This window comes from Chenopodium album, chromosome 4 (genome assembly GCF_948465745.1).
Source record: "Chenopodium album chromosome 4, dcCheAlbu1.1, whole genome shotgun sequence".
In the NCBI taxonomy this organism is placed as follows: domain Eukaryota; kingdom Viridiplantae; phylum Streptophyta; class Magnoliopsida; order Caryophyllales; family Amaranthaceae; genus Chenopodium; species Chenopodium album.
This window is the reverse complement of record NC_137837.1, coordinates 20,523,759-20,547,882: the sequence shown is the minus strand read 5'-3', so window position 1 is coordinate 20,547,882 and position 24,124 is coordinate 20,523,759. Positions and strand designations below refer to the sequence as shown.

The window sequence follows — 24,124 nt, the reverse complement described above, 5'->3', positions numbered from 1 at the left end:
TAAATCACATATGCAAATCCAATTAATGTTTCTTGTTAGATCTTAGAGGATCATTTGTTAGTGTGGTAAGACAAACTTTTGAAGAAATCTTGGAATTGTATGAAAAGCATGCTGCTATACTCGGTTTTTCAATAAGAAAACATACAACTAGATACATCACACACACAAAGATAGTAAGTGAAAAATATTATGTGTGTTCTACTTAAGGAAAGAGAAATTTCGAGACACAAGAAAACAAAATTGGTTGAAATGATTGATGAAGAGAATGTACATGTGAAAGCAAGAAAGCAAAGACAAGTAGGAATCACACAATCTGATTGTAAGACAAGCATAATAACAAAACTTAATAAAGAAGGACAGTTTGAGGTGGTGTCACATGTAATACAACATAGTCACAAGCTAACAAGGTCAAAATGGCATTATCTGCATCGTCGTTCTTAAAGAAAAATGACAAAAGAAAAAGGCGAAGCAATCAAAACAATGAAATCTTCAGGTTTGACAGTTACCATGGCTACTGAAGCCGAAGTAGAACATAATATAGGGCACAGTGTTGTAGATCACCTAAATTTCTATTTAAGGTTAAAAATGGAGCAAATTGAGGCTGAAGATGCTCAAACTTTAGTGAACCTTTTAAATCAAGAACAATCAGAGGATCCAAACTTCTTTTTTAGAATGAAATTTGACAATGAAAGAAGAATTTCCAATGAAGAATTTTCAATATCCTTTGGAGAGATTCGATGATGCTAGAAGACTATAGAATATATGGAGATGTTCTTGTCTTTGATTCAACATACAGAACCAACCGGTATAATCTTATATATGCTTCATTTGTTGACAAACAATCACTGGCATAATTGTATGTTTGCATGTGCTTTTTTTGGGGATGAAAAAACTGAATTGTTTGTATGGCTACTAGAAACCTTCTTGAAAGCTATGGAGGGTAAAACACCAACTTCAATATTCACTGACCAAGACAAAGCAATGACAAATGCAATTAAGCAGGTTATAAGTTTATATTTACTACATAAAGTGACCCTGAGTAAAACGTTACATTTTTTATAATATAAAGTGATTCTTTTTACTGCATAAAGTGATCATTTTTAATGCATAAAGTGATCCTCTTATTTTGAATATAGGTTGTTTCGGGTGTTTTTTGGATTTCCTCGGATACTGGTCGCGTTTTTCTGACAACGAGACTGAGACACCTACAAAACAACGAATATTCCTTTGTCGGAATATTCGCCTTCGACGATCAAGTTAGTGATCGGAAACGGAAAAGGCTAGAGAGAGAAGTTGGAGCTATTGATGCTCTTTTTCTTGTAATGTCCTAATCCACCCCTCCCATCATAAATGATTGGGGTATTTATAGGGGTGGGAACTTGTGCCCTTTTTAGGGTTTGTACCCTAAAATTACGTGACGTGATTGGCGGCGCAATCACGCGATGCCACGTGTAACATGGGGGCGCCGTTTTGCAGCTTTTAGGGATATCTCTTGGGATTTGGGTCATGATGTAATTAGGCCCCTTTTTGTGCTGATTTAAGGGGTTCCATATTCCCTAAACACGTGGCTTCTTCCTGTAGTGACACGTGTCACCTTCTCATTGGGCCACGTGTCGCTACAGGATTGTCCTGTGCTCTTGAGTGCTTTTAACCTGAATGCGTGGCATCTTCCATAGTGACACGTGTCAACCTCTCACTGGGCCACGTGTCGCTACGGGACTAGTCCACGTATACGGGGTAACAAAATTCATAGACTTTGTATTTGAAAATTGGAACAAAATGCAATAACCAGAACTAGAACTCTAAAAAAAGACAAAGAGTTCAAGTATGCATTTAACTACTGCTTAAAGTGGTGTGTAACAGCACAAGAATTTGAAGAAAAGTGGCAGGCAATGATGCAGAAATATAACTTGGCAACACACTCTTGGTTCAAAAAAAAGTGTACGAATTGAAAGATAAATGGTATCATGCCCTTAGTACAGATTTCTTTTTAACAAGAATATTGTCATCACAAATGAGTGAAAGCACTAATCATGCTATAGGATTCAAAGCAAGTAAAGCAACTATTTTGACAGAATTTTATACCATATTTAAGAAGACAACCAATCGTTGGAGAAGCTCAGAGAAATATGATGAGTTTACCTGTAACAAGTCAAAATAACATTCACTTCATTGTCACTGTCCGAAATGCTAAAGCATGCTGCACAGGTAAAAAGTTCACTCAAAAGTTCATAAATAACACATAATATATAACAACTTAAATCTAGCTACATGATTTTGGTGAACATGTATTCACTTTGTCACTCTTCAGAGACTTTGAAGAGGAGTTTGGATACTCTATGACAATTGTTCAAATGATAGGGACAACTGAATAATGCATACTTTATCAAGTAACCCTAGAAGATAAGCTATGTTCTGCTAATCAAGTAAACATTATACATGAGAGCCAAGGTGTACTTGCAAAAATTTTGAAGCATCCGGATGGTTATGTTATTATTGCATCAGAATTCTACACCTACATTCAGTAACAAGAATACCAGACAAGTATGTTACAAAAAGATGGACTAAGTTTGCAAAAATCGAGACATGAAATAGGAAGAAGAGTAGGATCCTACACAACCATATATACCATGGAGACAAACAATGATGAGAAAATACTACAATTTAATTTTAAAAAATCTGGTTAATGAAGAGACAAGAGCATTTATGGAAGAAAGCAATAAAAACCGTCTAAAAATGGTGGAAAACTTACTTGCTACTGCAGCTCAGAGAGAAGAAGGTGCAGAAGCTACTTTTGATAAAATGAGGACTTTGAAAAATGCAAGGGAAAAAAGAAACCAGCACTGCCATCCCCTCATTCAGAATTTGGATCAAAGACACCTAACATACGACTCTTTTACAAAAATTTATTACCTGCTTTAGAACATTTTTTTATCAGTGTTATATAACTTTGTATTGTATATGTAAAAGGCATAGACATTCAATTTTCCCTATAATTAAACAGTTACCCTTTCTAACCACAAAAGTGACCATTTTTAGTGCATAAAGTAACCCTTTTTAAGACATAAAATTACCCTTTTAGGTGCTTCCAAATACAAGGTATAGACATCCAGTTTTCCATACGATTAAACAGTTACACTTTTTACCCACAAAAGTTACCCTTTTCATGCATAGACGTTACCCTTTAATAAACTAAAGTGACCCATAAGAAAACGAAATTGAACATTTTACCTATATGAATTAACTTTTTGTACCTACATCAAGTAACCTTTTTTAAGTGCAGGTTTGTCTCTTTTAATGCATAAATGCACAATTAAAAAGAAAGATATGTACAAAATAATATTTTAAATTACTTAATGTATGCACATACATTCAAAAAATACATTAGGGTTTTCTTCTTGTGCCTTTGCTTGTTCTTCTACTTTCTTTTTTCTTCTTCTCAACAATTAAAGCCTTAAATCTTACTTCAATTTGCTGGACATAATCAACATATTTCTTCCTCTCATTGAATTTGGCTAATTCTGACAAGACATTAGCCCTAGATTCATTCATATCACACAATACTAGTGTGGTACAAATCACTCCACCCGGAAATTTTCTTCTAGCAACCTCATAACAGAGAAAAAAAAAACTTATCAATATGAAATTAATAAAACATTAAAAAGGGAAGACAAAAGATAGATAGATGAATAATTACTGTTTTGAAATAATTTGATTTGAATGATTCACCACAACATGGAGCATGTGATACATGACAAAGACCCCAGAGACTAAGTTGTCAACCTTATCCTTTCTCCATTCCAACTCTAACAATTTCAAAGTGATAAAAAGGTATCTGAGAATTCTTTGGTTGATTTCTTTTGCCAAGAAAAGCACCCAATTGATCACACTGATAAAAATATATAAAAGTTCATAATACACTGAATACAAAAAAAAAAAAAAAAAAAAAAAAAAAAAAAATTGTTAAAATCTAAAGTAAAAAAGTACTCCCTCCGTTTTTAAATACTTGCTTCACTTTCCTTTACAGGCCGTTTTTACATACTTGCACTATTTCCTTATTTGGAATGATTTTATAATATTTAATTAATTTCTCTCACCAAGTGGACCCAATAATATTAATTCCATATTCTCTTTTCTTCAATTCTCTCAACTACTTTTGGTTTTTATAATTTTTTTATTCTTTCACCAACCCAACTACCTCCATATTTTATTAATTTCTTCAATTTCTCCTAAAACTCCACGCACGGAGAAATGGAGCAAGTATTTAAAAACGGAGGGAGTAACCCTTTTATCTACAAAAAGTTACCCAGTTAGCTATTGAGCAGCAGACAAAGCTTAAAAGTAGTCGAGACTAGAGTCACGCCATAATATTGTCAAGATAATAGATCAACTCTTTTAAACGATCAAGAACAAACAAAACGTAGTGATTCTCAATAAGAATAGGAATATAGATATGAAATTTAAAAAAAAAAAAAAAAGTGATTTAGACAAAGCATTTCACATACATAACTCTTTTAAGAGTACTATAATAGTTTAACATGAACCATACCAGTTCAGCAACCATTATATCACATTCACGATTCTCGTAGCTGACCCACTCTTTCCATAGACCATGCAAATCCTTAACAGCACTAGAAATGTTACCTTGTCTAATGTTTTCAAAAACATACAACAATGCAAACTATTAAAGTATAAGATCTTGTTTATATACAAATATAAAGTCAATGTGTTTAAATATAAAAATATCAAGTTACTAACACTTTACCTCGCACCAAAACAGAATCTTCGAGGACCAGAAGACTCAAAACAAGCTCTGTCATTCAAATACAGAGCAAAGCAATCAATAATGCAAAATCGAATCTTAAGTGGAGCAGTAAGGGACGCCATATCTTCTCGTAGAACTAAAACATTCATTCACAAGATTCTCAAAGCAACGATAAAAAAAAAAAATAAATAAATAAAAAAGATCAACATTTAAAAAAATAAAAGCAAAAAAGGGGGGGGGGATAATACTCAGAAAATGACGTTTAACTTCCTATACATTGATTCATGCTTCAGCAAACAATAATCAAGAACTTCTAAATATAACGGAGTCAAATTGTAGAAAATCCGAGCACTGCCCTTAAAAAAAAGAGTAAGAAAAGGCACATTCTGACCTAATGGCCCACAATTCTGTGAGCATAAATATTTATTGGATTTAATAATACGCTCGGAAACAACTTTATGAGATACGGGAACATTTTCATTAGCTCCTCCACCATCATCATTAATTTCACGAATATGAACATTTTCATTAACTCCTCCACCATCATTATCATCAACTTCGCAAACAGGAAGATTGTCACTAACTCCACCACCAACATCAACATTAACTTCAGGAACAACGCCACCAACATCAACATTTTCATCCTTATTATGTTATTTACCACCATATGCTTCACGAAACAACTCATGTGCAGATTTCATCTTAATACACTCCTTAATTATACCATCTATAAGCTTATGGTAATGAGAATCAGAGAGTAACTATTGAGTTTGAGAAACTGCAACAGAATACTCAGAAGATAATGAAACAGTTCTTTCAGAAAGAACATTGGAAACTAAATCACTCAAGGTTTTAAAACCATTTGCCTAAACACTTAATAGAGCATCCATGTTTCTTTTAAGCAAAAGAAATAATTCATGAATAGCCTACAAACATAGAAACAAAAAAAGAATTAAACAAATGTGACAAAGAATAATTATAAAAAAAGTAATTAAAATTAATATTTAGGGTAACTTAAGTGTACAAAAAAGGAAACTTTAGAGCACAGAAAGAGTAACTTTAGTGCACAAAAAAGGTAACTTTTGAGCACATAAAAGGTTACTTTTGTAAACATAAATGAAAACTTTTGTGCATAGAAAAGGTAAAATTTTATGCACATAAAGGGTAACTTTTGTGCACATAAAGAGTAACTTTTGTGCACATAAAAGGGTAACTACTACACATGAAAAAAAACACTTACATCTGTTGAAATTTCTTTTATTTAATCATTAGTCATCACACCTTCTAGAATCTCAAATTGAACAAAGCGGCCAATTATACTACTTAGAAGAAACACCACCAATTCTTAAACCGCCCTCACCAGATCCTAAAGTAAGAGGTTGCTTAACAACAACAGATTGGCTAATAGGAGATTGTAACACAGGATACGTAGTAGTATCCAATGGTCCCTGTCCCAAACCACCGGCTTTAATCTCCAAATTAATCCGACTTTTAATCTTAGCATTGTCCAATGCCGAATCAAAGGAATGCTACAACTCTCCTTTACTCCTTGAAAATTTAAACGATGAAAATACAAAATTCGCAAAAGCACCAAACATCCACTAACATTCTGAGTAGTTGGATCATTGTTATAGTCATCAACAATTTCTTTAACTTCTTCAAAACACAAGAACACCTATCAAAAGTTTTTATTTCAATAACTTTTTCAACAGCCTTTAGCAAATTCAATGAAGCAATCCTATAAGTAGTAGGAGCTAAAAAGCTAGACATAGCATGAATCACAAAATACCTCTTAAATTCTTCCACTTCATCAACCAAAGCTTTCATCCGAGCCTTCAATTTTGACAAAGGAATAGCTTGCTTATTAGAAATATCAAAATCAAACCTCCAAGCCTGAATAATACAGTTGTCTACACTTGTATCTTCATCATTTTTCTTTAGCTCAGGAACAAGAATATCACTCATAGGCAAACAAAACACGTCACATACATCATTTCTATTAACTACGAAATCTTTATCACAACCAATAGTAAACATGCAGCTATCACCATTAAAGTTTTTAACAAGTCAAGGAAGCATTTCAACTTTAAATGTAATAAACCACCAAAACCAACTTCTTGAAAATCTTGTTTTTTTATTAACACTAAAGTTTTGCACCAAGCTTTCCAAGGTATATGGTCTACACCTTGTAATCAAAGGTCTTTGGTCCCTATATAATATTTTTTTTTTTAAAAAAAAAAATAAAAAAGAAGTAAATAAAACAATATAAAAAACAAATGCAAATCAAGAGTCTTGAAAACAAGTTCTCTTACTAATGAAGTATTAGGGTCAGAATCAGAATCTAATTCTACTAAATTAAATTAGTGTAAATCAACTACTTAAAGGAATCAGAAACCAATTCTACTAAATTAAATTAGTGTAAATCAGCTACTTAAAGGAATTAGAATTGGGTGATACTTCACTGTAAGAGAACTTGTTTTCAATGACTCTTGATTTGCATTTGCTTATCATATTGTTTTATTTATTTTTTTTCTTTTAATATATATATATATATATATATATATATATATATATATATATATATATATATATATATATATATATATATATATATATATATATATATATATATATACCAGAGACATTTGATTACAAGATGTAGACCATATACATTAGAAAGTTTGGTGCAGAACTTTAGTGTTAATAAAAAAACAAACTTCTCAAGAAGTAGGTTTTGGTGGTTTATTACATTTTAAGTTGAAAACTCTCAGTCGTAAAGTGCTTCCTTAGCTCGTTAAAAACTTTAATGGTGGTAGCTGCATGTTTACTATTGGTAGTGGTAACGAATTCGTAGTTACTAGGAATGATGTATGTGACATGTTTTGTTCAATTTGAGCTTTTGATGAAATAAAAAAAAAAAAATCAACTGATGTAAGTGCTTTTTTCATATGTGTAGTAGTTACGTGCACAAAAGGAACTCTTTGTGCACAAAAATTACCCTTTATGTGCATAAAAGTTAGTCTTTATGTGCACAAAAGTTTACCTTTATGTTTACAAAAGTAACCTTTTATGTGTTCAAAAGTTACCCTTTATGTGGACTAAAGTTACCCTTTTTGTGCACTAAAATTACCCTAAATATATAGTTTCAGTTACTTTTTTATTATTTTTCTTTGTCACATTTGCTTTATTCTTTTTTTTTCTATGTTTGTAGGCTATTCACGAATCATTTCTTTTGCTTAAAAGAAACATGGATGCTCTATTAAGTGTTTAGGCAAATGGTTTTAAAACCTTGAGTGATTTAGTTTCCAATGTTCTTTCTAAAAGAACTGTTTCATTATCTTCTGAGTATCCTGTTGCAGTTTCTTAAACTAAACGGTTACTCTCTAATCCTCATTACCATAAGCTTATAGATGGTATAATTAAGGAGTGTATTAAGATGACGTCTGCACATGAGTTGTTTCGTGAAGCGTATGGTGGTAAACATAATAAGGATGAAAATGCTGATGTCGGTGGAGTTGTTCTTGAAGTTAATGTTGATGTTGGTGGTGGAGTTAATGAAAATCTTCCTGTTTGTGAAGTTAATGATAATGATGGAGGAGGAGTTAATGAAAATGATTATGTTCGTGAAATTAATGATGATGGTGGAGGAGCTAATGAAAAAAGTTCCTGTATCTAATGAAGTTGTTCCCGATCATATTACCATATCCAATAAATCTTTATGCTCACTAAACTGTGGGCCATTAGATCAGAATTTGCCTTTTGTTACTCTTTTTTTGAAGGGTAGTGTTCGGATTTTTAACATTTTGCATCGGTTATCATTTAGAAGTTCTAGATTATTGTTTGCTTAAGGATGAATTAATGCATAGGAAGTTAAGTGTCATTTTCTTTGAGTATTATCCCCCCCCCCCCCCCCCCCCACACACACACACTTTTTTGCTTTTATTTTTTTTTTTTTTAAATGTTGATATTTTTGGAATGAATTTTCTAGTTTCAAGAGAAGATATGGTGTCCCTTGCTGCTCCACTTAGGATTCAATTGTGCATTATTGATTGCTTTGCTCTGTATTTGAATGAGAGATCTTGTTTTGAGTCTTCAGGTCCTCGAAAATTCTATTTTGGTGCGAGGCAAAGTGTAAGTAACTTGACGTTTTTTATATTTAAACACATTGATCTTATATTTGTATATAAACAAGATCTTATACTTTAATACTTTGCATTGTTGTATGTTTGTGAAAACATTGGGCAAGGTAACATTTCTAGTATTGTTAAGGATTTGCACGGTTTATGGAAAGGGTGGGTTAGCTACGAGAATCCTGAATGTGATATAATTGATGCTAAACTAGTATGCTTCAAGCTAAACTAATATAATACTCTTAAAAGAGTTATGTCTGTGAAATGCTTTGTCTAAATCACTTTTAATTTTTCTGTTTAATATCTATATTCCTATTCTTATTGAGAATTACTACGTTTGTTTGTTCTTGATCATTCAAAAGAGTTGATCTATTATCTTGACAATATTATTTGGCGTGATTCTAGTCTTAACTACTTTAAAGATTTGTCTGCTCATGTGGTACGTTTGAGAGGGTAATTTTGTGTAGTTAAAAGAATCACTTTTTGCAGTTAAAAGGGTTTACTTTTCTACTTTAAATTTTAACCTCTTTTTTTTTTATATTCTAAACTTTTAAATTTTTTTATTAGTGTGATCAATTGGGTGCTTTTCTTGGCAAAAGAAATCAGCCAATGAGTTCTCAAATACCTTTTTATCGCTTTGAAATTATTGAGTTGGAATGGATAAAGGATAAGGTTGACAACTTAGATTGTGGGGTCTTTATCATTTATCACATGCTCCATTTTGTTGGTGAATCGTTCAAATTAAATTATCTCAAAACAGTAATTATTCATCTATTTGTCTTTTGTTTTCTCTTGTTTTCTCTTTCTGATGTTTTATTAAATTCATATTGAAAGGTTTTTTTTTTTAGTTTCTGTGTTGTGAGGTTGCTGGAAGAAACACTTGGATTGTGTGATATGAATGAACCTAGGGCTAATGTTTTGTCAGAATTAGCCAAGTTCAATGAGAGAAAGAAAGATGCTGATTATGTCCAGGAAATTGAAGTAAGATTAAAGGCTGCAATTGCTGAAAAGAAGAAAAAAGAAGTTAAGGAAAGAAAAAAGAAAACAGAAGAATTACACTCCTTGTGAATAGTGAAAAAGACCCTTAAGATAAAAAATGAAAAAAAAAAAAAAAAAAAAAAAAAAAAAAAATTACACTCCTAAATAGTGATATGACTTTTTAGTGATTAGGTGTAAAAGTATTTTTTGAATACTTAACATATGTGCATACATCAAGTACAATGATGTAATTAGGTCTTCTATGGTACAGTGGTTGGTGGGGTTTTTTTTTTTTTTTCTTAATTGAATGTATGTGCATACATTAAGTAATTTGAAATGTTATTTTGTACATATCTTTCTTTTAAATTGTGCATTTATGCATTAAAAGAGACAATTCTGCACTTAACAAAGGTCACTTGATGCAGGTAAAAAGAGTTACTTCATACTGGTAAAAGTTTCAATTCCCTTTTTTTATGGGTCACTTTAGTTTATAAAAGGGTAACTTCTATGCATGAAAAGGGTAACTTTTGTGGGTATAAAGGTTAACTTTTGTGGGTAAAAAGGGTAACCCTTTAATTCTATGGAAAGCTGAAGGTCTATGCCTTGTATTTGGAAGCACCTAAAAGGGTAACTTTATGCATTGAAAAGGTCACTTTACGCACTAAAAATGGTCACTTTTGTGGTTAGAAAGGTAACTTTTGTTTAATTATATGGAAAACTAAATGTCTATGTCTTTTATTTGGAAGCACCTACATTCAAAGTAAGTGGGTAATTTTATGCATTAAAAAGTGTCACTTTATGCACTTAAAAGGGTCTGTGGGTAAAAAAGGAAACTAAACATGTGCTAATTAAGTAATAATAGTATCATCCAAATTTTAATCAAATTAGTCATAGAGTAAATTTTATTTTTTTTTAAAAAAAAGGTATAACAATACAAAGTAATATAACACTGATAAAAAAAATAATAAATAAATAAATAAATTCTAAAGCAAGTAATAATTTTTTTTAAAAGAGTCGTATGTTAGGTGTCTTTGATCCAACTTCTAAATGAAGAGATGGCAGTGCTGGTTTCTTTTTTCTCTTGCCTTTTTCAAGTCCTCCTTTTGCTCTCTTACTTCTTCCTTTTGTTACATGTAGTAGAATGATAATTGTGAATCGTTAATTTATTATGGCGAAATTGCAAAAAGATTGAGAAACACTTGGTTTACTCCAACAAGATCCAATTCAAGTCTACCTTAACCTAGTAAGATAAGGATCAACTGACTACAATTTCCAACCTTATGTCAAATACTCACTCAAAATTGAGAGAGACAGTAGGTTTACTCCAACAAGATCCAACTCAAGTCTACCTAGTAAGATGAGGATCAATTGACTACCAGTTTCCAACCTTATGTCAAATGTTCCCTCCGTCCCTATTAAAAATATAATTTCTCCCCAAATGCTAGTCCCCATTTAAAAGCCTCCATGTCTCCTTTCGGTGGGGTCTATCATCCACTAACTTATACTTAGTATTTTATTCATTTCCAACCCCGCCATATCTTCTCACTCTTTTCCTCCTAAAGACAATAAAATATTTCCACTACTTTTATTTTTTTTATCCATTTTTAATCAACAATACCCCACCAAAATTTATCTTCTCAATGTATCTGTCCAAGGAAAATGAGGCTTTTAAATGAGTACGGAGAGATTAACAGAACTAGGAACCAATCACTGATATGGAGGTCTTTTGAAAGGAATGTGGAAAAGGTAATCCTGGGTACCTACATCAGTGTGGACAAGAGCCCCTCGGGGGAGTACACCACAAAGTCATGGTAAGCATGGTTGCTCTAGATAGGCAAGTAAGAAGGCAATTAAGCAATTACATAGTATCATACTAGAAGAGATGTTGGAAGCTGAAATAGGCTCCAAAGGTGTGATGTTGGTATGGAAGATTATCAATAATGCAATCCCCTCAAAGGCAGAGCTGAGGAAAAGAAATATCCTAGTTCATTGGGGCTCTCCGAGGAAACAGAATCATTTATTCAGAGAGTGCTAGGTGACCTAGCATGTTTAGGGATGCAGAGATCTGAGAATTCGGACAGGGAATCTGGAGCTGGTCCTAATTATCACAAACTACCTAATGAAAAGAGGTCAAAGACAAGAGACAGAGATACTTTTGTCCACAATCTGGAGTTTTGGTTGCACATGAACGAAATTCTTTAATCAATAGAACCGAAATAGTCTTCTATCATGTTATATCTTACCTTTAAATAAGTTTGAACACTTTACAAGGTGTTTTTATTGGCGACTGTCATCTGTTAATCACCATGAGAGAGGCTTGATCGGATAAGAAAATTATAGCGAAAGTCTGGTTTAGCTTGTAAAAATCAAATGAAATATGTAACAACAAAGTGGAAAGCTGGAAGTTTGCACCAGAAATAAAAGACAAGAGTGAAGATTTAAACCAACTTTTACTTGAAGAGTTACTTGATGTCCTGAAGAAACAGAGACCATTTGGCATTTGGAAAGATGGAGAGATATAGATATCTTAAAGACCGACATGTAACAGGAGTCATTATCTCTCCTTTTCTCAAATGTAAAAAAAAATCTCTCAGCTGAAGGAAAAAGAGCAATATGCAGGAATCAGCCATCAAAAGGAGGTTGAACAAGGCAGAAAAGTGAGCCCCCCTCCCCCCCTCTTCCCAACTCCCAAGCAAATCCATCTATGACAATGGCCCTAAATTCAGCCGAATTGAACATCAACAATAAAATATGGAAGCAGATATTCGATTTAGTAATCTCTACAGTACATTAACTCAACAATTTACTCAGGCTGTGCCAGAACTAAACATCAGCAAAGAGCACCAGATATAAGAGCAGACTTCCGGGATCAATTTCAGTGGGCTACCAAGTGCATGCCTGCTTCTTGAGGAACTAAATATTGTCCCCAAAAGGCCAAAAGCATCCCACATAATGGCATGAATTTAATTGGTTCGTGATTAAATTATGGGGTACTCAATTCCAATTTCCAACAGATATTACACAATCAAACCCTCTTCCAATAAGCAAGAGGGCCAAAATTACCAATTTACCTTTTATACATCCTTGTATAGCAATTGGAATTTTGGTATTTTTTCTGGAGGCAAAGGACAGGTCACAATCAGTTTGCCTTTCATCGCTCCTCTATAAATAGCCTGCAAACATATAAAAGAACTTAATTAGAAAAAAAAAACTTTCAAGAAATGTGCTTGATTAAAAAGCAGATACACCAGAATCCAGAGTACAATCAATGGACAATACACAGTCAAAATATTTAATATATGTGAAAAGGACAACCATACACAGTACAATAAGTTCCATTATGTTCCGATAAGTTCCCAATACATTCAAACAGGTCAAATTAAGTAGATCAAAATAGCGCATACCCAGAAGGTACTACAAAATTAGTATGACTAGGGCTAATAGCCAAATAGGAAGTGAATATTTATTATGTCTTGCCAAATGCATAGTAAAAATAAAATCCGGCAATAATAGGAAATTTGAAGATGCTCTAAAACAATATTTAGGCAAGAAAAGAAAGTCATACTGTATTTTATCCTTAATGATTTAAAATAAATTCATCAACTTTATTGATTTGACAATTATTTGTGAGAAAGGGAAACAGCAGAACCTAAATGGGTGGTTAAAGACATGTAACCATGATATACATTTGATACTGAGAGAGCTAGATGAACTTTGTACTGAAATACTGCTCTTGTACATAGCAATCTTCACTTAAGATATTACAATTATAGATCTATATGGTTATATCAAAGGGAGCAGAAAAACAACGGTAAAGGGGAAGAACAAAGAAGAGCAGCAAAAGGGGAGAATACTTCTATTGATTACCCAATATAGCAAAAGGGGCTCATGCTAATATCCATTTGGATATTTGGGCATAATGCTAGAAAGCAAGCCAATATCAATAATAGCTTTCAAATCATACCATTCATTACAAGAGTGATCATCAAGACACTTAGGATTTAGTAATTTATAAGCATACCTTAAAGGAAAAGGAGGATTAAATCAGGGCTGGCAAAAATTGATCTGACCCGAACCCAACCGGAAAATAGCGGGTTAGGGTTGAAGTTTTCAACCCAAAAACTTAAATGGGTTGACACGAACACGACACGAAATTTAAATGGGTTAGGTTAATGTTGAATATTCCAAATTTCCAACCCGAAAATGATCCACCTAACCCGAAAAAAAAAATGAAAAAAAAAATGAAGGAAACTTATTGAAGTCAGCCCAAGCCCACATTTAGGTTCTAATAAAAACTAAAACCCTAAAATCTTCTCATATGCTCACTCCTTTCAGCCGCAAGAGCTATCTTTCTCCCTAATATTTCATTTTCCCCTCATCTTTTATCTCTCTTCAACTCAAGAATTCAAACCCTAAAGACTTAAAATCGTTTCCCTTTCCACACCTTCCTCTCTTTCACAAACATAACAGTTCAAGAGTTCAACCTTCATCAATCACCCACAGAGCAGTTTAATTATGAAAGAATGAGCAGTACGGTGTCGACGGCACTTCTAATGATAGCAAGGGCTGGACATTTACAAGAACACATTATAATTAATGCTAAGGATATGATGTGATGAATCAGATGATGTATGCTATTTTCATGTTTTTGTTATACATCCTGTAATGTATAATTAACAATGACCCTTTATAATTATTCGTTCAACACACTTTTTTTGGTTTGTAATTGTTAATTAGAATTGTTAGTTTATTACTTTGTTAGACTATGTTGTTTATTTTGGTTTCAATTGAAGCACTGATCCTATGAACTCCGTGTGTGAAAAAATCAGGGAGTTTGTAAATAGCAAGTTATTTGTGAAAAAAAATCGGGTTAAATAAGGTCAAATTAGGGTTGACCCAAACCCGAAAATATCAGATTCAGGTTGAACTTTTCAACCCGAAAAGTTAAATGGATCAGGTTCGGGTTGAGGGGTAGCTGACCCGAAATCAGCTAACCCGAACACGAACCCGACCCGACCTGATCCGTTAGCTAGCCCTAGCTCATAATGAAAGACTAGGCAATTGTATGCAATATAACAGGATTCTAGAACATCTCAACTCAGAAAACTTCAATATTCTTTCCCTTAGTCACACATAAAACTTAAGACAGGCTCTAAGAATTTTTTTTGATGCATACCTGTATCGATAAGGACGCAAAAACGGGAGGGGTGGGCTAATAGTGTTTCTATAGTTTACTATGAAGTCCAGTAGATTAGGGGTCCTTTTTGCTAGTAGCTCCTTTTCAAAATTATTGCAAAAACTGCCATATCCAATGTTTTACTCCAGTTCCCGGTAAGTGTCATCTCAAATATTGTCATAGTTCTTTAACATATAGTCCTGGATGAGATAAAATTGGGGTCTGAGAAAAATCTTGGATAGATAACATTCTTTCCTTCCTTCTTCAAAAATACGGCCAAATTTTGAAATTCTTCATCAGGTAGTTGTTTCCTTGAGAGTTTTCACCTCAAAAACTAGCTTCAGTGTTGGGAAGTTGGTGAACCAAATTTAACGGTTGTGTAACTTGTGTTCAAACTTCAAAGCCTTATTCTCTATAGATTCCCATGTAATCTATTTGTCTGGTAAATTTTTAATGATAACCTTGTGCTCCTTTTCAAAACATTTGCAAAAGTTGCCACAAATTGTCTAACTCCAACCTGTGTATACTGATCTCAAATTTTCTTTTCTCTCTGCTACATATAAGATTCTGGATGGATTAAGATCAGTTTCTGAGCTTGGATAGGAAGCAATTTTATTTTAATCCCTATACAACAATTTTCTGCCACTTCACTTCATATGGGACCCCATTTTCAAACTTTAAATTATAGGTGCTTTCTTAAGTATTTCAACCTTAGAAAGTCTTCAGGATTAATTAGTAGGTGAACTGGTGAACAATTATGATGGGTGTGTTAGAAGGCTTAATTTCTGCGAAGACCCCAAGATTTTCTCATTTGCAGGAATAGTAGCTCCTTTAAGAAAACACTTGTCAAAGTGCTGTACTCATTTTTTCAGCAGATATATAATCCAAGTGTTAACAGAGATTACTTAGGAAAGAACTAACTATAAGAAGATATGGAACCTAATTCTATTCCCTCCAAGATGATATTCATGTAATACGGTTACATGTAACCTAACCCACTCAAATCCAATATAGCACATGCAAGTATGCATTATGCAATATTTTGATTTAGTATTTTTTGTCAACAAATAATCATATTCACCTTAATATTATGGACAGCTTTCTACCCTTTTAATTTTTGATAATCTGTTTTTATATATAAGTATATAACATGCACTTTTTTTCCCCCTCATGATGTTTGGCTACTCACATGCTATTTTTTGTCTTTTGCTTGTTTTCTCCCTAACTTTTCATTCCTGTTTCTAATTGTGTTACTGAACTGGTCTGTTGTTCTTCTCTGTTTACCAGTAAAGCATCTCAATTACAATTTAAAGGTAGCATTAGCTAAGAGCCAACTAGCTTATAGCATATTTGGAGATTTCCTGCACTGAGTTTGTACCAACTGATGTCATCAGCTATCAACTCCTTCCCCTCTCTAGTCCAAAGCTAAGTATTCATGTAGCTGACAGTCAGATACCACCAGTATCTTAAATGGAACAGTTTGATCAATCTACTTGAAGAACATGCAAACTATACAGAAAAAGTTGTCTCACTTAATGAGTGTTACTTTCCCCAGCTAAAATCTGGCATAATAGTATGATAGATTTGCAAAATCCAAGTAACATAACAATGAGTCAAAAGTATTCCAGTTGTCACTAACCTCGACGACATCAATAAAATCTTGTTTTTTGTGAAATGCTCCTATCCATTTAGTGTGATCTGCAGTCCTGTTTCAACATAATGAAGAAACCTCAATCTTACAACTAATTAGGTGAACCAGATCCACCTTTGTCTTGCATAACTCCTACACAAATAGAGCAATACGGAGAAAAAGTGATATAGAGAGCACAGCCTAAACACAGTTGTGTATTTAATCTAAGGGTTTAAGGAAGATCAGACCTAACTGAACAATCCTTCAGCTATATCCACATCTCAAATACATTTTCAGAGAAATTCCAGGTTGAGTAAACAATTCCAGAGAAACAGTAGAGATTCATTAAAATGCATCAACTATAGACAACTAATCAACTGCAAGTCTGCAACTGTGATTTCAGAAGAAAAGATATGCAGAAGTGGGCAATTTGAGATATCATTCATGAATCATGACCCCAGGTAATACACACAGTGTAATCATAATCAATCAGCAAACATATTATCCCTCAAAACCAAATCAACAAAAGGATTTGACAACATAATCAAAGTAACTAAGCCAAAAAATAACATGAAATGACAAGAAATGACAACAGCTAATTGGAAAAAATAATAATATGAACAACAAACATTCTTACACAAACTAAACATACCCAGAATCCATCTTCATATGGTGTGCATTAAAGAAAAAGATAGTTGAAGGTATTAGTGTGATGTCAAAGTACTTGACATACACCTGCACATCCTCTGAATCAATATCAACCAATGCAATACTAGCAAATTTGGAGACATCATGAGACGATTTCGCCAACTGCATCAAGAAAGACACAAACAATATCCATTATCCAAACATTAAGTCATGCACCAAAAATTAAGTGGCAACTTAATCAAATAACCACTCATCCTCGGCATCAAATTAACCAAACTTATGCCTAATGTAATCAAAGCCATTTGCAATTGAGCATTATATGGTTATAATCAAACACCCCAACTTTATCAATTTGACAATTACAGTAGATTAGCTCCCCTAAAGCATCTCGGAAGGAATAATATTACACTCGAGTGTATAATAGACACATGTAGCGATCCCTAGAAAATAAAAAACAAATATATAAACAGCCCTTTAAATAATCAAATATCATCATCTTTTTCCAACAAAAAATTTCTATAAAATAATACCCAGAACAAAAACTGGCAATCGGGATTTAAAAAAATATATATATATTCAAAAAGGGTTTGAACATTAATTGTCTAAAATTGCAAAAATCAAATATAGGAATACAAGCAATCATGGTAAAATACTGTTCCTTGAGAAATTGTAGTTACAGTAATAAATTAAGCAATCAAATTAATGGAAATAAAGGGTAAGGAGAGAATACGATGTCGTAGAGTTGGAGGCATGCGGGGTCGGAAGAACGGCCGAAGCGGAGGACGAGAAGTTTGTCGATGGTATCTCTGATAATGGAGTCCACCTCCTTCTTCTTCGTCAGCGTTTTCAACACGTTACTCATCTTTCTATTTTGTCTCCCACTTTCATGCGTTACTCAAGAACATCGCGGGATGGATGCTCATTTACTTTCAAGGGAGGACTTTTTATTGAGGACTGAGATCCCAACTAAAGGGTCAAAACTAGAGCTGTCAAAAGCTGACCCAAGTCGGAATAGTGACCATAACCCGATCTATTAACCGACCCGCCTGAATATGAAAAAAATGGTGACCCGAACCCGACCTGAAACCAACCCTAGACCCGAATTACCCCGATTATTTGAGACCCGAACATTAACCGACCTAAAGACGACCCGACCCGAATGTAATCCGTAAATTATTGACCTGAACCGAAATTGACACAAACCCGTTTTAACCCGTCAAAACCCGAAATCAACCCGTCCCATTTCTAACCCGACCCGAATTCAACCCGACCTGTTACTAACCCGACCCGAATTTAACCCGACCTGCTACAAACCCGACTTGAATTTCAACCCGACTTGTTACAAACCCGACCCGAATCAACCCGACTTGTTATTGACCCGACCCAAATACAACCTGACTTGTTATTGAATCAATATGTATAGGTCGTTATCTCATGTTGGTATTGGAACGGAAATTGAATCCTAACTCTATTCCTTCAATATTTCACTTTGAATTTTAAGAGGTTAGTTTCACAACATTTTTTTAGGGACGAATATCAGGGACGGAACATGTTTTCCGCAAATTATTGACTTGAATCAAACCCGACTCGAAACCGAGAATGACCCGATTTGATTATAACCTGCTAATTATTGACTTGAACCGAACCCGACTTGAACCCGAGAATGACCCGACCTGATTATAACCCGTAAATAATTGACTTGAACCGAACCCGAGAACGACCCTAACTCGTTTAAACCCGTAAAGACCCGAATTTAACCCGACCTATTTTTCACCAAACCCGAATGTAACCCGACCTTTTACTTACCCGACCTAAACCCGACCCAACCCTGATAAGATGTATGACCCGACGTGACCCGACTCAAGCATAACCCAACCCGAACCCAACCTGCATATGTTATGACATTAACCCGTATTGACCCAACCCGAGATGGCCCGACTCAGACTAACCCGACTCAAACCCGACCCATTTAGCCGAATTGACAGCTCTAGTCAAAACCTAACGGACCGACTCGATCAAAATAAACTAAAATAATATCCAATTCAGATTCTGACTCGTATAGATTTAATTTTATAACATAATATAACTCAAGTTTGAAATTAGACTCAATCCGACCTGATCTCACTGAGTTTGATCAGAACACCTGAATTGACACCCCTAATTTCAACAAAACATGTTAATCTATTACTTAGACACTGGTTAGTATGATGATTGCAGTGTCGATCTTGAGCTATGTTTTGAGGGGCAATTGTCCTAGGTCCCAAATTAGGAGGACTCCAATATGTCATATGTAAATACCTATAGTGTTCAACCCACATAATTATGAAGTACTTTGTAACATATTAATTATCAATCAATTAGTCAATAATCATCAATGAGAGTGATGGATAGCTCAAGTGGTTAGAGCTTCCCTCCCGATTCCTAGAGATCTTGGGATCGATTCTCACCCCCGCCCTTGTGGCTCTCTAAACACGTATATAATTGCTCGACCAATTGATTGTTGATGTAGTGGTGATTGGGGTGTAGTAGCAAATTAGCCCCAACACTTTTATTGCATGTGTAAAGTAACCCCATAACTTTTACTTGTAGCAAATTAACCCCACAACTTAATATAATTGTGCAATCAAAACCTATACATCAAATTTGAGCAAAATCACATTAAAATATATAAATTTCATAAAATATACTCCAATAAAAGACAAAAAAAAGTTAAAAAAAATTAATTACATCCAAAATATTGTGCATGTACATTATCATACATATTAAATACATACTATAAAATATAGAAATTATCGACACTGAAATATGACAAAGGGCGAAAAAATTAACGGAATTTAGCAAACCATCATACTTGATTAATCTCTTCAATTGCTCACATTTAATTGAAATGGTAAGAAATATAACGCATGTATAATACTCTTAATGCTTATTATTAATACGAAAAATTAGCATGTTTTGATGAATTTATTGTTAAATAATGATGCTCAGATGTACGTTGCACGATATGTTAAGTTTTGGGGTCCATTTGCTATAATTAAAAGTTAAGGGGGTAATTTGAACATAGAGTTAAAGTCTTGGTGCTAATTTGCTATATTTCCCGTGGTGATTGGGACTACACTTGGTAGGGAAGACCGTGTCCGATCCCTCGCAACAACAATTGGGAGGGGACTAGAACCTAACCACCCAGAACTGATCCCCGAATCCGGATTAGCCCAAAGGGTGAACCGGGTAGAACACCAAAAAAAACGTTATAATTGCTTGACATGTATGGGTGGATTTGGCTAATATTTATAGGTTACAAAAGGTATCCTAAACCGTATAAAAATATACTTTCCTAATCTATTAACAATTATTACTAAAACAAACATGCTAACATCATTAAGGGACACATGTCAATTTCTTTTTAAAAATTTTCAAAATTAATTACTGAGATTATGATTTTTTTTTTTTCAAATAATTGACAACTATTTAAACAAATAATGGCTACTTAATCCGTGCAACGCACAAGACTAAACTAGTATAAATCTACAAAAGATAAATCAGTTTACCATAAATAATAAGTCGTATCCTAAACATAATAAACCTGCTACGGTTGTTATTAAAAAGAAATTAATAAAATTGATAGTATGGTGTAATTTGATAATGTATATGTACGGCAAAATTAAAGAAAAAACTTTTGTATACAACCGGTTTTTACTAATATTAGTGTACATCGAGCAGTAACTTTTAGCTAATTTAGGGTAAATTTTTGCCTTTTTTTTGGTAACTTTAAACATAATACAATTTTTATATGAATCGACAATAAGAAAATCTTTATAAAGGTAATTAAATTACATTCAATCACTAATTAATAATTGAATTTTAGTCATTTAAAATGTGATTCTTTATTAATAAAGCGTAGATAATTTTTATTTATATTGGGTTATTTTTATGCATATTGAGGTAACTTTTATTCATTGCAGGGGTAAGTTGTGATCAATTTAGGCTATTTTTAAAATGGATGTACAATAATTTATGTACACTCGTTTTTTTTAAAAGTTTGTGATTAAAAAATCACTACTTTTGTGCCCCGTGCCATGCCCGGACTGTTTTTAAATTTTAAGATAAATTTTTTAATCCATACGTCAAATTTAAAATGTATCATTGATATAAAATTAGTTAGGAATTGATGGATTTTTGTTACTATTTAAACTATGGAGTAGGCTTGTAATGCATAATAATAATATTGGTGAAAATGTTCGATTAAATATATTTAAAATTCTATAAAGTAGCAAAAATAAATCAAATAAAAAAATTGTTCTAAGCCTATTGGGTCGACCTAAACCCAAAACTTTGAGCAAAGGTTGAATACTTCTTGACCCCTAACTTGAAATGACCCTGTCCGAAATAACTCCTAACCCGACTCGATTGACAAGTTTACACATAGTAATAAAATTATATTAGATTGCGTAGTATAATATATTTTAATTGATTATTTCCCTCCTTTTCTTTCTTTCTCTCTCAATTTTTATTCCCATATATGTACTCCTCTCAAAATTAGGGAAAAACTTCAAATTAAATTACATATTCATGTTAATTACTTCACGAATAACTAGAAGTTTTCCCCCAATTTTATGGGAATGAGAAATCGAGTGAGAAAGATGAAAGGGAGGGAAAAGGTAGTTAGTGGGCCCCACATGACGTCACATTTGAGTTGAGAGCAAAATAGGTGGGAAGTTTTCATTTTTAAAAAATAGTAGGTGGTATATTTTATTTTATTTTTTTTTTTTAAAAAAAAAAGAAAACTGTAGGTGATAATTGCTAAAATTGCAACAACTGTAGGTGGTATTTGTCAAATTTTCCAAACTTTTATAATTCAATTACTCACCATTTCAAAATTTGAGCATAACTCAAAACACTACTAATATTCGGTAAATTGCGACCAAAACTAGAAATTTGCGATCGTTTTTTTGCAGTCGTAATTTTACTACCGTTTTTGAGGCGGTTGCAATTATCGCGACCGTTTTTTTACTATTTACACCGTCGCAAGCATACTTGAATAATTATTTTGTAAAAAAATACATGTGAAAAAAAGTTAAAAATAAAAATAAAATAGTTGCGACCGCCTAAAATGGTCGCAAATTATGACTGTTTTACAAACAGACGCTAGTTGCGACCGTTTTTAGCAGTCGTAAATGGTTTTTTTTAATAAGGGGTATAATAGGGGTTCCCACTCACCCAACCCCCTAATAATTTTTCAACTCATCAGCCGCCCTCTTCCCTTCTCTTCCTTTCTCCTTTCTCTCTCTTCTCACGTCTCTCCATCATTTCTTCTCTTCTCCATCTTTCCTTTTCTCCCCCATCTTTCCTCCTCTACTTCTTTTATTCTCCGACTTTTATTGCCGGAAGTCCAAGAACTAGCGGTCGGAAATCGCACGAAGAAACTTCGGAAATCCGATCACCGACACCATCCTTCAACCGTCGGACCTCCATGGCCTCCGCCACGATCTCCACTATCACAAGATCATGATTAAACAATTTAATAGTGTTTAAGGTCAAATTCGACCATGAAAAGGCTAGATTTAGACATTTCCTGGTCGAATTTAGCCTTATAAGCCAAATTCGAGGATAAATTCAAAGTCCATTCGGGTTTGAGGTATGTTATCGTATTTATAATTTTTTTGTTTGATTATTTCGAATTTGGTTTGATTTTTTTTTAATTTTATTCAAGTTCGAATGTTGATTTTTTTTTTGTTTGATTTATGTTCATTTTGGGTTTGATTTTCGTTTCGTTTTTTTTTTTTTAATTTGGGTTTTATTTTTGTTAAATTTGGGTTTTATTTTTGTTAAATTTGGGTTTTATTTTTGTTTAATTTGGGTTATATTTTCATTATGAATTTGGGTTTGATTTTTGTTAATTGTGGTTTGTTTTTGGTGGGTAATTTTGTGGGGTTTTTTTTTTTTTTTTTAATTTTGATTTAATTTTTTAATTTTGGTTTACTTTGTGGATTTAATTTCTGGCTTTTTGGGTTAAGATTGGCGGTGGTGGGTTAGGGTAGGAGCTTGGCAGTGGGTATTGGATACAGGTGGTTTACGGTGTGAACGCAAGCCGGGTTTTGGTTTGTTAGGGAGGGTGCTGCGTCGTTTGTTTTTGTTTTTTTATTACACATTAGCGACCGCCTATAACCATCGCAAAATGCAATTTTTGCAACTGCTACACTACTGGTCTCAATTATTTATTTTTGCAACCGTCTACGTAACGGTCGTTGAAAATAAAAAACAGTCGCAATTTTTTTTGCACCGTCAACCAGTCGTAATATTGTTTTTTTTGCGACCATATACACATGGAAATAGCGACCACTACTTTATGACCGTTGACAGTCGCAATTATTTTTAGCGGCCGTTTTTGCTATTTTCAGCGACCAAAAGTGGCGGTCGCAAAAACAATAATTTTTAGTAGTGAAATAATCTAATAATCCTTCTATCCCTAAATATAGCTCTCATTTTTAGTTTTGATGGTCTTAAATATAGTTTGTATTTTCTTTTTGACCATTTAATATTCCTTGAAAATCACTCATTTACCATTAATTAGTTCTTGTCTTTATTAGGTGAAGTGCCAAAAGTACCGTCAATTTTATTATTATTATTATTATTATTATTATTATTATTATTATTATTTTTTTTTTTGCTTCATTACTCTCCTTGTTTACTTTATTAGTATTTATTTATTGAAAAAGTAAAAAAAAAAGTACTCCCTCCTGTAGACACCAAAAAATGTCTCCCCAAAACCAAACCCGATGATAAATAACCTTTCACCG

At 33.3% G+C, this 24,124-nt stretch overlaps 1 protein-coding gene across 6 annotated transcripts; it reads right to left on the bottom strand.

Annotated features, from left to right (window-relative positions):
- Positions 1 to 1,928: 1,928 nt before the first annotated feature.
- On the bottom strand, positions 1,929 to 18,234 carry LOC145626811 (uncharacterized). 6 transcript variants are annotated; one of them, XR_014111088.1, is made up of 8 exons: positions 18,058 to 18,234; positions 17,332 to 17,489; positions 16,689 to 16,755; positions 12,945 to 13,046; positions 4,766 to 4,813; positions 4,550 to 4,649; positions 3,371 to 3,609; positions 1,929 to 2,200 (listed from the first exon to the last, which is right to left on the bottom strand). XR_014111088.1 is itself a non-coding variant. In XM_081679280.1 (5 exons), exons 1-4 carry the CDS (start codon positions 18,187 to 18,189, stop codon positions 12,948 to 12,950), a joined length of 456 nt encoding a protein of 151 aa, XP_081535406.1. In that variant the 5' UTR covers positions 18,190 to 18,234; the 3' UTR covers positions 1,929 to 2,200; positions 12,945 to 12,947. The 6 variants fall into 6 exon arrangements, 2 of the variants coding, with proteins under 2 accessions (XP_081535406.1, XP_081535407.1); XR_014111087.1 differs by having other exon boundaries at positions 4,550 to 4,813; XR_014111085.1 differs by lacking the exons at positions 4,550 to 4,649; positions 4,766 to 4,813.
- Positions 18,235 to 24,124: the final 5,890 nt, after the last annotated feature.